We start from the raw sequence: 12,390 nt of genomic DNA, 5'->3' as shown, positions 1-12,390 counted from the left end.
TTGTCTCAGGATGAATGATATCAGATAATATTCTTATAGCCCATGAGATGATCCACGCCTTGCGAACCAATCCACAGTGTGACGAATATTTTATGGCGATCAAGACTGATATGTCTAAGGCCTACGATCGTGTAGAATGGAAGTTTCTTGAGGAGTTATTGATCAGATTGGGGTTTCACATTAAGTAGGTTCAATGGATCATGAGTTGTGTAACCTCGGTCACTTACTCAGTTCTGTTGAATGGAACATCATATGGTTACATTAAGCCCGAACGTGGGATCCAACAGGGGGATTCGCTCTCACCATTTCTCTTCATCCTCTGTGCTGAGGCTTTGGTCCATATCATGAACAGAGCAGAGGTGGAAGGTCGTGTGACAGGAATGAAACTATTCTCTTCTTGTCCATCGATCCAACACCTCCTATTTGCTGATGACATCTTGTTCTTATGCCAAGCTAATCTTCGAGAATGCTCTGAATTTTTGAAATGCCTTAAGCTTTATGGGGATGCTTCAGGGCAAGTGATTAACTTTCAAAAGTCTGCTATTACTTTCGGCAAAAAGATGGATCCTTATATGCGTCACTTGCTCAGGCTGTTTACTGGTATTGAGCAGGAAGGTGGCACCGGAAAATACTTGGGGCTGCCGGAGTGTTTCAGTGGATCCAAACGAGACCTTCTGATTTTCATCAGCGATAGCTTAAAATCTCGACTTAGTGGTTGGTATGAGAAAACACTTTCCTTGGGAGGCAAGAAAATTTTGCTTAAGTCAGTGGCCATGGCGCTTCCAGTCTATGCCATGTCCTACTTTCGCTTAACGAAGCACCAATGTAGACAGCTCACAAGCGCGATGTGTCAGTTTTGGTAGAATGCAAGTGAAGACAAACATAAAATGCACTGGGTGTCTTGGGAGAAAGTGTGTCAATCGAAAGAACAGAGAGGTTTGAGATTTCGAGACATTGGCCGTTTTAACTAGGCATTGTTAGCCAAACAAGGATGGAGACTCCTTGACTCTCCTACTTCGTTGGTGGCTCGTGTCTATAAGGCGAAGTATTTTGATAATGTCCCCTTCCTTGAAGCACGAATCGGGTATAGGCCATCGTATGCTTGGCGGAGTATCATGTTTGGTCGTGAGTTAAGAGAAAGAGGTGTCATGAAAACAATTGGTAATGGTCAGGATACTACGGTGTGGCTCAACAAATGGGTATTTGATGATATGCCGAGAAGACCTTTTAATAAGGAGCTAAGTATTGACTTAAATCTCAATGTCTTGGCTCTCATTACTGAGGATGGGGTGTGGAACTTACAAATTCTTCATGATCTTTTCCCTCCCTGTGAGATACCTCGGATTAGGTCCTTTCCTCCAGCACAACACCTCCATGACCGATATGTTTGGGCATACACTCAGAACGGCCAGTATACAGTCAAAAGTGGTAACTAGTTGTTATCTCGAGAGAGTGATTTTTTGAACCCATTGTCTGCAGATATGATTACCGTTAATAAGGTTAAACAACGGATATGGGAGACTGCAACTGAGCCTAAAATCCGCCTGTTCCTTTGGAGAGCTTTGTCACAAGCTCTGGCGGTTGCAGAGTGTATGCGAAGTCATGGACTCTCTGTTAGTCCTCTCTGTCCGGTTTGTCAAGTTGGCGATGAGACAATCAACCATGTGTTACTCCAATGCCCTCTGGCGAGTGGAGTCTGGTCTGCAACTGGTCTTCCTACCCCGTCCCAAGGCTTCTCGGCCTCGGTTGTGAACAATGTTTCCCTGGTCTTAAACTTAATGCAACAAACAGAAGTTGATGAGGGTACCAGACAAGCAATCCCCTGGCTCTTGTGGGGGATTTGGAAGGCTCGTAATGCTATCGTTTTCGCACAACGTGATCAAAACTCTCATGTCATTGTGGCTATGGCGCTTGAGGAGGCGGAGGGATGGTTGAAACAACAGGCGCTGATATCTCAGGCCGCCTCTAGAGAAGCTAATTGACATGTGCAACATATTCACCGCTGGATCCGACCCCCTCTTGGCAAACTTAAATGTAACATTCATGCAGCGTGGGGTAAAGAATCTTGGTATTGTGGTGGAGTTTGGATACTCAGAGATCATAATGGAGATGTTCTGTATCATGCGAGGGATGCATTCCTGCCGAGAAGTAACAGGATTTCCGCTGAGCTTAGTTGCCTTCTCTGGTGTCTTCAAAGCCTTACTATCCTTCATTGCACATCTTGTGAAGTTTGGACTGACTGTCAATCGATGGTGATGGCATTAGAATACTCGGATAAATGGCCAAAATACCGTTCTGATCTAGACAAAATCATTAATGCAATACAGGTGACAGGTGAGTTTGTTATTAAGCTTTCTTCACCGAAGGCCAATTCGTTGGCTAGGGCGATTGTATCTGTTGTTACACGAGAGGGTCGACTTCCATCCTACCTTACCTTAGGTGGCCCTGCTTGGCTACAGCATCAGATTGATCGTGAGCGATGAGGCACAGGAACAGTTTATACTAGTTTTTGCTCTGTTTCTTACTTTACTCAATAGTTGTTTTGTTGGTTTGTACTTGAACTTTCTCTCTTTCGTTTTAATCCAATCAGAGTTAAAAAAGCGTTTTCAGACTTTTCAACTCATCCATCGTTATTCATTATTGACCTTTTTTTTTTTTAATTGAGCGATTTCTTTAAAGAAAATAAACGATTTATTGGTACAAACACAAAACATGAAACAAAATTATAGGAAATAAAAAACGAAACAGACAAGCTGACGAAGGATCATACTATAGTTAGTCACGAGTGACAACCCTTCCTTATTGCATTACTAGGAGTTGCTCCGTGCTACGCATGGATTTGTCTTCATATTTTTCCGTAAGTTTAGTTTTTAAAACAGCCAATTATTACAACATTATTTTATACAACCCAAATATCTATATATACATTTTTAAGTACATTTTGGAGTCTACCCTTTTATTTATATATATTTACAAAGTTAATCTCTAAAAAATTTCTAAAAATAGCATTAGATCAGATTTTGTCTTCTAAATATTTTACATACCATTCCAACTAAAAAAATACATCAAAATCAATACGGAAACAGAAATTATGAGATATTTTACCATACATTCTATTTTGTATTGAAAATATTCTTTCTATGAATCTTTTGCAAATAAAGAAAACAACAATTTGATTACTATTTTGTTTTCCAAAACCTGTGAGCTTTGATTCTTAACGTAAGAAAAAATTCGATTCACATCTATTTAAATATTATAGTTAATAAATATAAACTTAATAAAATTTTAAAATATTACGAATATGTAAAATTTAAAATTTTAAAATACTATATAATATAGTTATATATAGTAGATGAGTTATAAAAATGACATATTGAAATTAATAAAATATCATTAAATTTGTGCTAATATGGGTTAAATCCTTATTTTATTTTTTGTCAATACTATTAATATTAGAATATTTGACATATAAAAATTAAGTTGATTTAACTAAGATTGTTTAAAACAATTAAATCATTAGGTAAAATATGACTTAATCATAGTATATAAATGAATTACTATGTATTTAGATCCATTATTTTTGTTATATTAATTAAAATCATAATAGAATCTTAAACACTAAACAAAAAAAGTTAAATATAACAAACAAATGTTCATAAAGTATATTACAGGTTAAAAAATTAATATAAACATTTAGCCGCACAAACGATCAGAAAATTTAGTTATTCTTCTATTTGGAAAACATCCAATATTTAATAAACAAATACAATATAAAATATAAATAATAATAAAAATTATATGCACGCGGTATACCGCAGGTTAAAATATAGTATATATTATAATCTTATATCTTTAAATTATTTAATCACCGAATTATTTGTTAAGAGAAAAAATTATCATGTAAATTCAATTGAATTACACTAAAAATTTAAAGAAACAAAATAACACTTGTGAAAGAAGAGAGCATCATCAAATGATAATCTTTTGGAGCTTGCCAAAAGAAAACTTTACTTTAGTATTAAATTATACAGTATAATATAGTAAGGTTTCTTTCAACTCTTACTCTAAGAATCTGACGCCCATAATCATTATATATTAAAATTCTTTTAAAATCAAATACACATACAATTATTTTATTTTATTTTTATAAATATTTTAAAATGATTGCATAAATCATCAAAAGATGAACAATAGTAAAAGTAATTTACATTTTTGGAAAAATTATTCAAGACTTAGTAAAATAATATTTCTTCTAAAGTTAGAAACTTCACAAAAACGGATTATCCAAACAACGGTACTATTGTTACCAGTGTTTTGTTGTTTGTTGGAAATTGAATCGAGGATATAATAGAAAGTAAATGTTTTAGTTTTCACATTAATTTGAAAAAGGATGTGTTTGTATAGTAATAGGTTGTTTTTAGAAAACCAAACTTTATAGAATGTTTGAGCCTTTAAAAGAGAGAAGGGATTGAGATCAAATATTAGTTATCATAAATTTGCAAGTGTTTCAAAATAATAAATTAAAAATGAGAAGTAATCTAAACAAAAATGAAAATTGAGGAAAATAGTGGGTAGATATAAGGCAATGCATAAAATGATAGTATTATTTCAAATCAAAACATAACTGATTATGTTCATAATTTATTCGGAAATTCCTAATATGAAAACTTAGAAATTTTATGTAATTCAAAAATACCATGATGTTTGAAATAATAAGTGTGAACCTAACAAAATAATTATAGAATTAGATTAAAACATCTCACAATCTTACGTAATTTTCTAAAAAGTAAGCTCAAAATTTTAATTTTATATAAACAATTTTTTAAGAAGTTAAACTAATTTACTTAAATAATATCATCCCACCATCTTATTTAAATTTGATTCTGCTTGTGCCTATGAAAATTATATAAGATTCAAACACAGAAATTAAACCTAAGAATTCAAACCTATAAATTTAATTTAATATTGGTTTAGTTTCAAAATAAAACCAACCACACACTGATATAAGGTGGCTCTAGATTCTTGAAGGCTGCATATGTTTCTTATTAAAGAATGGAGGGAAAAAATGTTGATGGTTTTTTTTTTTTGAGGTTTATGGGCCTGTAGTTAATTATGTCCAAATTATAGTTAATTAGGTCCAAACAAAAAAGTACATGTGTCAGAAAAATAGTAAGTCAAGTGTCATCTCCTTAGCAAATGTTGAGAAAAACCTTCTCATATTATATAAGATTTAACATATAACTGTGTAGTTTAAATTGTAATTTAACGTTGGTACGTAGTTTAGATTAAATTATGGCAAATAGGATTAGCATCAGAACCAAATGTAGAACATAAATGTTAGAACTTGGAAAATAAAAATTAGAAGAGATTAATAAAAATAGATGGAACAAATTTGTTCTATTGAAGTGGAGGAGAAGCACATCAAAGAAAAACAACAATCACGTTTTACAAAAAAAAAAAAACAACAATCACAAGAGATATAACACTATCCAAGTTATGCATTAAGAGACCGTAAATGAAAAATTTAGAAGATAGATCTGATAACTTATTTGGTGCATGGTATCAATGGTAAAGATTTCCATGATCATTTGGAGATGGGAAGGACATGGACTCCAAATTGGTGAAGCAGATCACCGACTCTTCCATGGAAGCCAACGATCTTATGGCCTTCCTCTTTGAATGAGAAGGTTGTGCCAGCTTCAAGTCCAAAGGGTGTAGACGTTTTCTTATTAGTCTTAAACTTAAGCATAGTTATGACTGCAGCATCACTGCCAAAGATTTTATCATAGGTGCCTTCAACCTCCGTGATGTATTCACTTGGATAGTCAAGTTCGAACTGCAAACCAATTAAAAAAAAAATTTACATACGGAAGAGAATTTGGATTCACATATATATTTTTTCAATAAAAAACAAAAAAAAAACATTATATATACCTCTTCGAATCCGAGTAGAGTACTCTTTCCACGTTCATCTCCTACGATCTCATGAGAGCCATTATTGTAAACAAACTTAACAGCTGATATACCATCTTGGGCTTGTCCTACGTACACCTTCTTAACACCATCGTAAGCACCATCATCCCATAGAGTTCCATCATCACTACCAAGAGCCGGTAGAGTCTTGGCAGGATTCAACAGATCAGATTCAATCCCGAAAAAGAAGAGATCATCATACCGGTCATTGGTTGGAGCTTTCCCAGCATGCATCACAAGTCCTTTCTTACCATCAATGGTCCCTATCGTGGAGGCTGTCCATCCTCGGTTACTCGGAGTCACCTCCTCACAAAACTTATCCACCCTCTCCCACTTTAACGTCTTTGTATTCAGCGCAAAAGTCCCATCGGCCAGTGTACCTGGACCCACGTGACCTTGTGGGTCCATCGCAACCTCACCTCCAAACAACAGAATGTGTTCCCCTACAGCCGAACTAGCGAATACACTCCTTACGGAAGGCTTCTCACCAAATGTTTCCACTTGTGTCCACTTGTCTTCTACAGGATCATAGTAATGAACATCATCTACTTCTTCTCCGTTGAATCCGTACACAACCCATACCTTCCCTTGCACCACTTCGAGCCCAGCTCCTCCTCTAACGCTAAAGTAATCTCCTGGGGTCGAACACTGCACCCACTTCTTATCAGCGATGTTGTAAGCGTCAAGTGTCTTGAGCCGGTCCGTTGAACTCACTCCACCGAAAACGTAAACGTTGTTCTTATCGGCTGCCATCGAGTGGAAACTACGAGGAGTGGGTCCTTCTTCGACCGGGGTTACCAGTTTCCACTCATTCGTGGTTGTGTCAAATGAGTAGAAACCGTTATATTGCCGTGAAGCGTCTCGGCCTCCAAAGACATATAGGGTTGACCCTACTGCAACCATACGGACACCTAAGCAAGAGAGGTGCGGAACGTCTCCCGTGGCCGGAGAAATGGACCAAGTATGGGTCTTGAGGTCGAAGACATAAAGGTGTTTGTCGATGGGCTGATTTGGTGTGAACTCACCACCAAAGGCGTAAATCTTGTTACCAACCTGTGCTATGCCATGCGAACATCTTAGCCCTGGACCTTCTCCTTTTTGCTCCACCTTATTTAGATTTAATTATAACCGATATTAATTTTGTTAATTATTTATTAAAATGACTAAGTTCTGATTATTATCTCCCATTTGTTATCATAATGGTGAGATAAAATTAATGAAAATATAAATGTAAAACTGGTATGGCCTATTACTACCTTTGTCCACTTTCCACTCAATTTCGGAGTGCACGACAAAGAAACATATGCCCCGAGGGCGTATAGGACTTTGGCCGAACGTCCGTGAAACCCAGCGATTTTTCCACCGTGAAACACAAACTTAGTCCCTGGTCTTCTTTCGATAGGCCCCGAGGACGTATAGGCTTTTCCTTTATAAGTCATGAATGAAAGAAATGTGATCATTTCTGTGGGCATATCATTAACTGTCGCACGGTAACCTTCCACATATACGATGTAGTCATCGACATCGATCTCAAACTGCAAAGAGAAAACAAACAATTTCGATGCGGGAACTAGTCAACAAAAGTCCCTCTTAAGTCTCGACCAATCACAACATATATAAATCTATTTTAGTACCTCATCAACTTCTAGCGAAGTCTTCTTTCCATGTGCATCTCCAACTACCACTTTAGAACCATCGACATACTTGAATTTGACGAATGCTATACCATCCTGGCTTTTCCCTACATATACTTCTTTAACATTTTGGTGAGCACCATCATCCCATACATCTCCCATCTCACCACCCTGTGCTTCCAGCTTTTTGATAGCTGGAGTCAATGGAGCAGAATGAGCACCAAGAGAATGAAGACACAATGGATCAGAATGAACACCAAGAGAATGAAGACTGTCTCCGGCAAAGTCAACGATCTTCTTGACTTGTGCTTCCAGCTTGTGGGCCATCTTATGTGCAAACATTTTAGCCTTACGAAATATTAACCTGTAATGATGAACGTAATTAACAAGATGCTATACAAACTACGATCATATAAGAGAGAGAAAGGGAAATGATGTGAGAGCTGACCTGAGAGTAAAGTACTGATGATTGGTGATATTGATCCAGTTTGGGAATCTGCATGGGTATTTATGGGCTCATGGAAGAACAGGTTGAATTATTTCTTGAAATATACTATGAGCTCGTGAACTGCGAGGGGATTAAATGAATAATCCAGTTTAGATGGAGGTACACAATGATGTATTAGTTACTATGAAACTCTTTTCACGATACACCGTACACATGTTATGCCAACTCATGTATGTTTTTATATCATATATATCATACACCGTACACATGTTAATTATGCCAACTCGTTTTTTTTTACTTTTTGCATGCAAGTGAGGAAATGCGTCGCACTCGCAAGTCGCAACTCTTACTGAATAAAAAAATAAGCTTACGACTCACACGTTTTAAAAAATAAACTTCCGCCTGCGGCATCATGTATGCCAACTCATGTATGTTTACTTATGCATATAAATACACGTATTAAAAAGAAATTTCCGCTTACTGCAGCATTATCTTTGGAAATATATCAAAGGAAGCCCTTAGTTTATTTATATCAGTCGTTGAAGTGTTATCGACAGTGTTCAAGAAAGCGCTAGGCGGTATCTGGGCGGTGACCTAGCGCCTAGCGCCTAGAACGATTAGTCGGAGTTTAAGCGTTTTTAAGCGGTTTAGGCGTTTACAATATAAGACATTATATATATAATATTATATATAAATTTATGTAAATTATATGTTAAAAGAAATAAAAAATAATAAATCATAAATTAAAATTAGAAAAAATGCATTTATTTAATTTAGATGAATAACATATGAACATTTATAAATATGTATATGAATATAAAACTTAAAATTTCAAATATACGTAGTTAAAAATTAAAAATATATATTAAAATAGTATTATGTGATTTTAGGTGGTCTAAACGGTCGTCTAGGCGTCTACTGAGCGCCTAGCGCCTAGACGGCGCCTAGGCGGCCGCCTAGACCGCTTTCTTGAATACTGGTTATCGATAAGGTCAATATCCACATTTACTCGTCCTACTTTTAAAATTAATATTGAAACGGTTGATTTGTAAATTACAAAACATAAATAAATAGACAAAGTAGCCATCATCGTTCATCAAAGTAACATTGCTCTCTTATATATTCTTAATTCCTCTCGAGTGTTTTCAAATTTTCCTTTTCTTTTTCTGTTGAACTATGTTATAAGATTAATTTGAGGCATTTGACTAATTTATCTATTGAGAGTTGAAAATTTGATTTTGGAAGATTCCTTATCATGAAGGAAAAAATTATGTTTTATAATTAATATTTTGTTTGCTAGGTTAGTTTTTTTATATGTTTATTATTTGACTATGGTTTGTGTATTGTCCACATTAAAAGAAAAATAAATTCGAGCTTTTCATTTTTGTTCGCTAAACGTTGGCCTCGACTCTGTTTAAAATATGAACCCTACTTTTCTTCAAATCAGTATAGTCGCCCCTTGCATCGTGGCCCAATGATAGTGTTGCGGCTATTCCCTCAATTCTAAAGAAGGCCTACTTTAAGGCCAGGTTATGTGGCAAGTTTATGTTTTAAAGTACTAGCTACATCTAGAAAAAGGAGCCTACCTTGTCTCGTAGCACTAATGGTATCTGATCTGCGGGGAGTCAAACGATGCTCGTGGTCCTTGTGGATGCACTATAAATAGAACCATAACATGGAGTTGACGAGAAATTGTATTAGAAACAATGTGTAAACGAATTGTTTTTTCCACTGATATTATGTTTAACATAAGATGGAAACAAATCTTACTCAAGTCCCAGTTCCCACCATTATCGCCTTCTTAATTCATTTTTTCTTTTCTTTTAGTGTTACATAATTAGTTTTCTTTTTCCTAAACTGCTCTTTTTATTTTTAATAGAAAGTAACATGTTGACATATGTTTAATATTAAAAAATATATCCAGTGAGGAAATATTATGGTACGTTTTTCAAAATATAAAACGTATGTACATAATTTTTGCATACAGAGACAAGAATAAATAAAACAAAAAAAACTTTTTTTAGTTTTTTACCATTCCATCTTTAAATATGTCATTTCATTTGTTGCGATTATGAAAAAGAAAGAGAGTTGTCGGCCACGTTGGAATATTTTATTTACCATTTTAACTTACAGTCACAATTTTATTGAGTGATTTGTTAATTTATACCTAATTTCAAGTAAATTAAAAAAATTGACAAAATCTTACTAAAAGTCAATTAGGTGGTTGTCTAGTAGTAATGGAGATAGATCATATGACACGTTCTGAATAGAATAAAAGAGTCTTGTTCTGGAAGTCGTGGTTATGGAAAAAAAAAAATCAAAATCGAACTAGATCGTGTCTAGATAGAAAAATATCAACTTTGAGCGGCCACGCGGTTTGTCTGCAATAAATCGGTCAGTCTAAATATTTTTTTGTACGCTATATATGCTAGTTAAATATTTTTTTTTTTTGTTAAAAGGCATATGCTTCATAGATATTTGACATAATTTTCAGTAGAATTGATATAACTCTTGAACCTTGTAACATCAGCGAACCAAGTATCGCATTTTTGGTCTTACTGTCGATCGACACCCTTAGTGTATCGATCGACACCATATTTTCCGGGTTGGTCGTGTTGGTATTAATTGTTGTTTGGTTCGAATTGGTTCAATTAGAAATCCTTAAACCATGTATTTAAGGTCAAAGACGACCCAAGTCGAGGGTTTCTGTTGTTTTGGTCGCCGTTGAGTGAGAAAAAGAGAGAAAAATGAGAGAAAGCGTTGGAGAGTGTTTCTGTGAGTTTTTGGCTTGTTCTTGGTGGTTTTTGGTGAGATCTGTGGCTGGGAAAGGGAGAGTTGTTGTTGGGAACGAAGGAGAAGCTTGTAAAGGTGTTGTTTCCACCGTTTCTCAACCCAATCTTCCTGTAAAAGAGGTGAGTGCTTGACCATAGTTGATCTAAGCATGAGATCTCTTTTGTTTGGCTGTTCTTTGTCTATTTGTGGTGTTTGCTTGTTTGGGTTTGTTGTTTTCGGGTTTCCAATAGGTTTCTGAGGCATTTGGGTGAGTTTGGGACGGTTTCGAGTTGATTTGAAACGGAGGATCGACGTTCGTGTTCGTGCAGTTCGCGTCTGCAGAAGCAGTGTCGATCGACACCAGTGTGGTGTCGGTCGAAACCAGTGTGGTGTCGGTCGACACCATGTTGTGCCAGCATTGATCGACACCGTTTTAGCGTCGGTCGATACCAGTCTCATCCGAGACTTGTTTTCCTGGTTTGATGTATTGTTTGTGTTTGTTTGCTTGCTTAAACATGAGAGTCTCATATGTTTGTGTGTATAACCTAGTAGATGGGAGGACGGCCTCACTAAGTATTTATGATAATACTTACGCATCTCAATTGTTGTTTGTGGTGTGCAGGTATGTGACGTGGAATCATGGCGATGAGGAGGAGGATGATCTAGGGTCTTGTTTGTGTGTTATTGGATTTATTGGATATGTTGCTGGAACCTTTGTTAGTGTTATGTTAGGTTGCTGGATAGAATGGTTAGAAATGTTATTGTATTGGTTTTGTATTATTGATATGTTTCCGCTGTGCATGTTATTGGATGTTGGTTTATTATTGGTTGGTTTGTTTAATTAAGTAGTATAGGATGCTTAATTATATATTGTATTTAATTATTAAAAAGAAAAAGGTCGGGTTGTTTCATTTTGGTATCAGAGCTCTTACGGTTCTAGGATGGTTAAGTGAATGGTTTAGAGCGGTTTAAGAATTTAATTGGTTGAATTATTTTCCTGTTGATGGATGCATGATGTTTTGTGATGAAATTGATTATGCGTAGTTAGTCGATTTACTTGTGGTATGGAGTCCTAGTATCATCCTCTTCGAGCCTTCAATGAGATTCCACGGTAAGATGTGTACTTTATGTGCGGTTTTGAATTGTGTGCTTAGCCTTCTGTTCTGGGTAGTGCAGATGGCTAGAGAGGGTGCTGTTGGTCGCGGGCGTGGTCGTGGTCGTGGTCGTGGTAGTGGTCGTGGTCGTGGTCGGGGACGAGCTCAGGTTCCCGAGGCTAGTGAGAGTGTGACTCAAAGCATGGCCAGTAAGGAGGTAGCAGAGTCACAGGTTCATCCTAGTGTGTCTGGAGACTAGGCTGGTTTGGGTGACGGCAGGGCGGATGGGCCCGGTGTCGGTCACAGTGTTGTCCCGGGTGTGAGGGTTGCAGCGGAGGGTGCTCCAGGCAGGGAGAATGTCTTGATGGACTTGCTAGCTCAGGTTTTGGCGCGGCTTCCAGCATCAGTGCAGCCAGTGGTTGGTGGGCAGGTTCCAGTAGTGCCGCCAGTGGTTGGTGGGCAGGTTCCA

The 12,390-nt window shown here is 36.5% G+C and overlaps 1 protein-coding gene across 2 annotated transcripts in view; it reads right to left on the bottom strand.

Moving 5' to 3' along the window:
- Positions 1-8,184, bottom strand: part of LOC104745975 (nitrile-specifier protein 1-like) — a 30,576-nt gene extending 22,392 nt beyond the window's left edge. Inside the window, exons 1-5 of one of the 2 annotated variants that reach the window (XM_019237030.1) lie at positions 8,056-8,184; positions 7,608-7,971; positions 7,230-7,508; positions 5,935-7,080; positions 5,449-5,836 (exon numbers count right to left, since the gene is read on the bottom strand). In XM_019237030.1, coding sequence (XP_019092575.1) covers positions 5,585-5,836; positions 5,935-7,080; positions 7,230-7,508; positions 7,608-7,949 — 2,019 coding nt within the window. In that variant the 5' untranslated portion in view covers positions 7,950-7,971; positions 8,056-8,184 and the 3' untranslated portion in view covers positions 5,449-5,584. Of the gene's footprint in view, positions 1-5,448; positions 5,837-5,934; positions 7,081-7,229; positions 7,509-7,607; positions 7,972-8,055 lie in introns of those variants that run through there. The other variant, XM_010467363.2, reaches the window with a different exon arrangement.

The sequence above is a fragment of the Camelina sativa genome, chromosome 15 (genome assembly GCF_000633955.1).
Source record: "Camelina sativa cultivar DH55 chromosome 15, Cs, whole genome shotgun sequence".
Lineage (NCBI taxonomy): Eukaryota > Viridiplantae > Streptophyta > Magnoliopsida > Brassicales > Brassicaceae > Camelina > Camelina sativa.
Note: the sequence above shows the minus strand (reverse complement) of the source record. Positions and strands in the feature narration are given on the sequence as shown.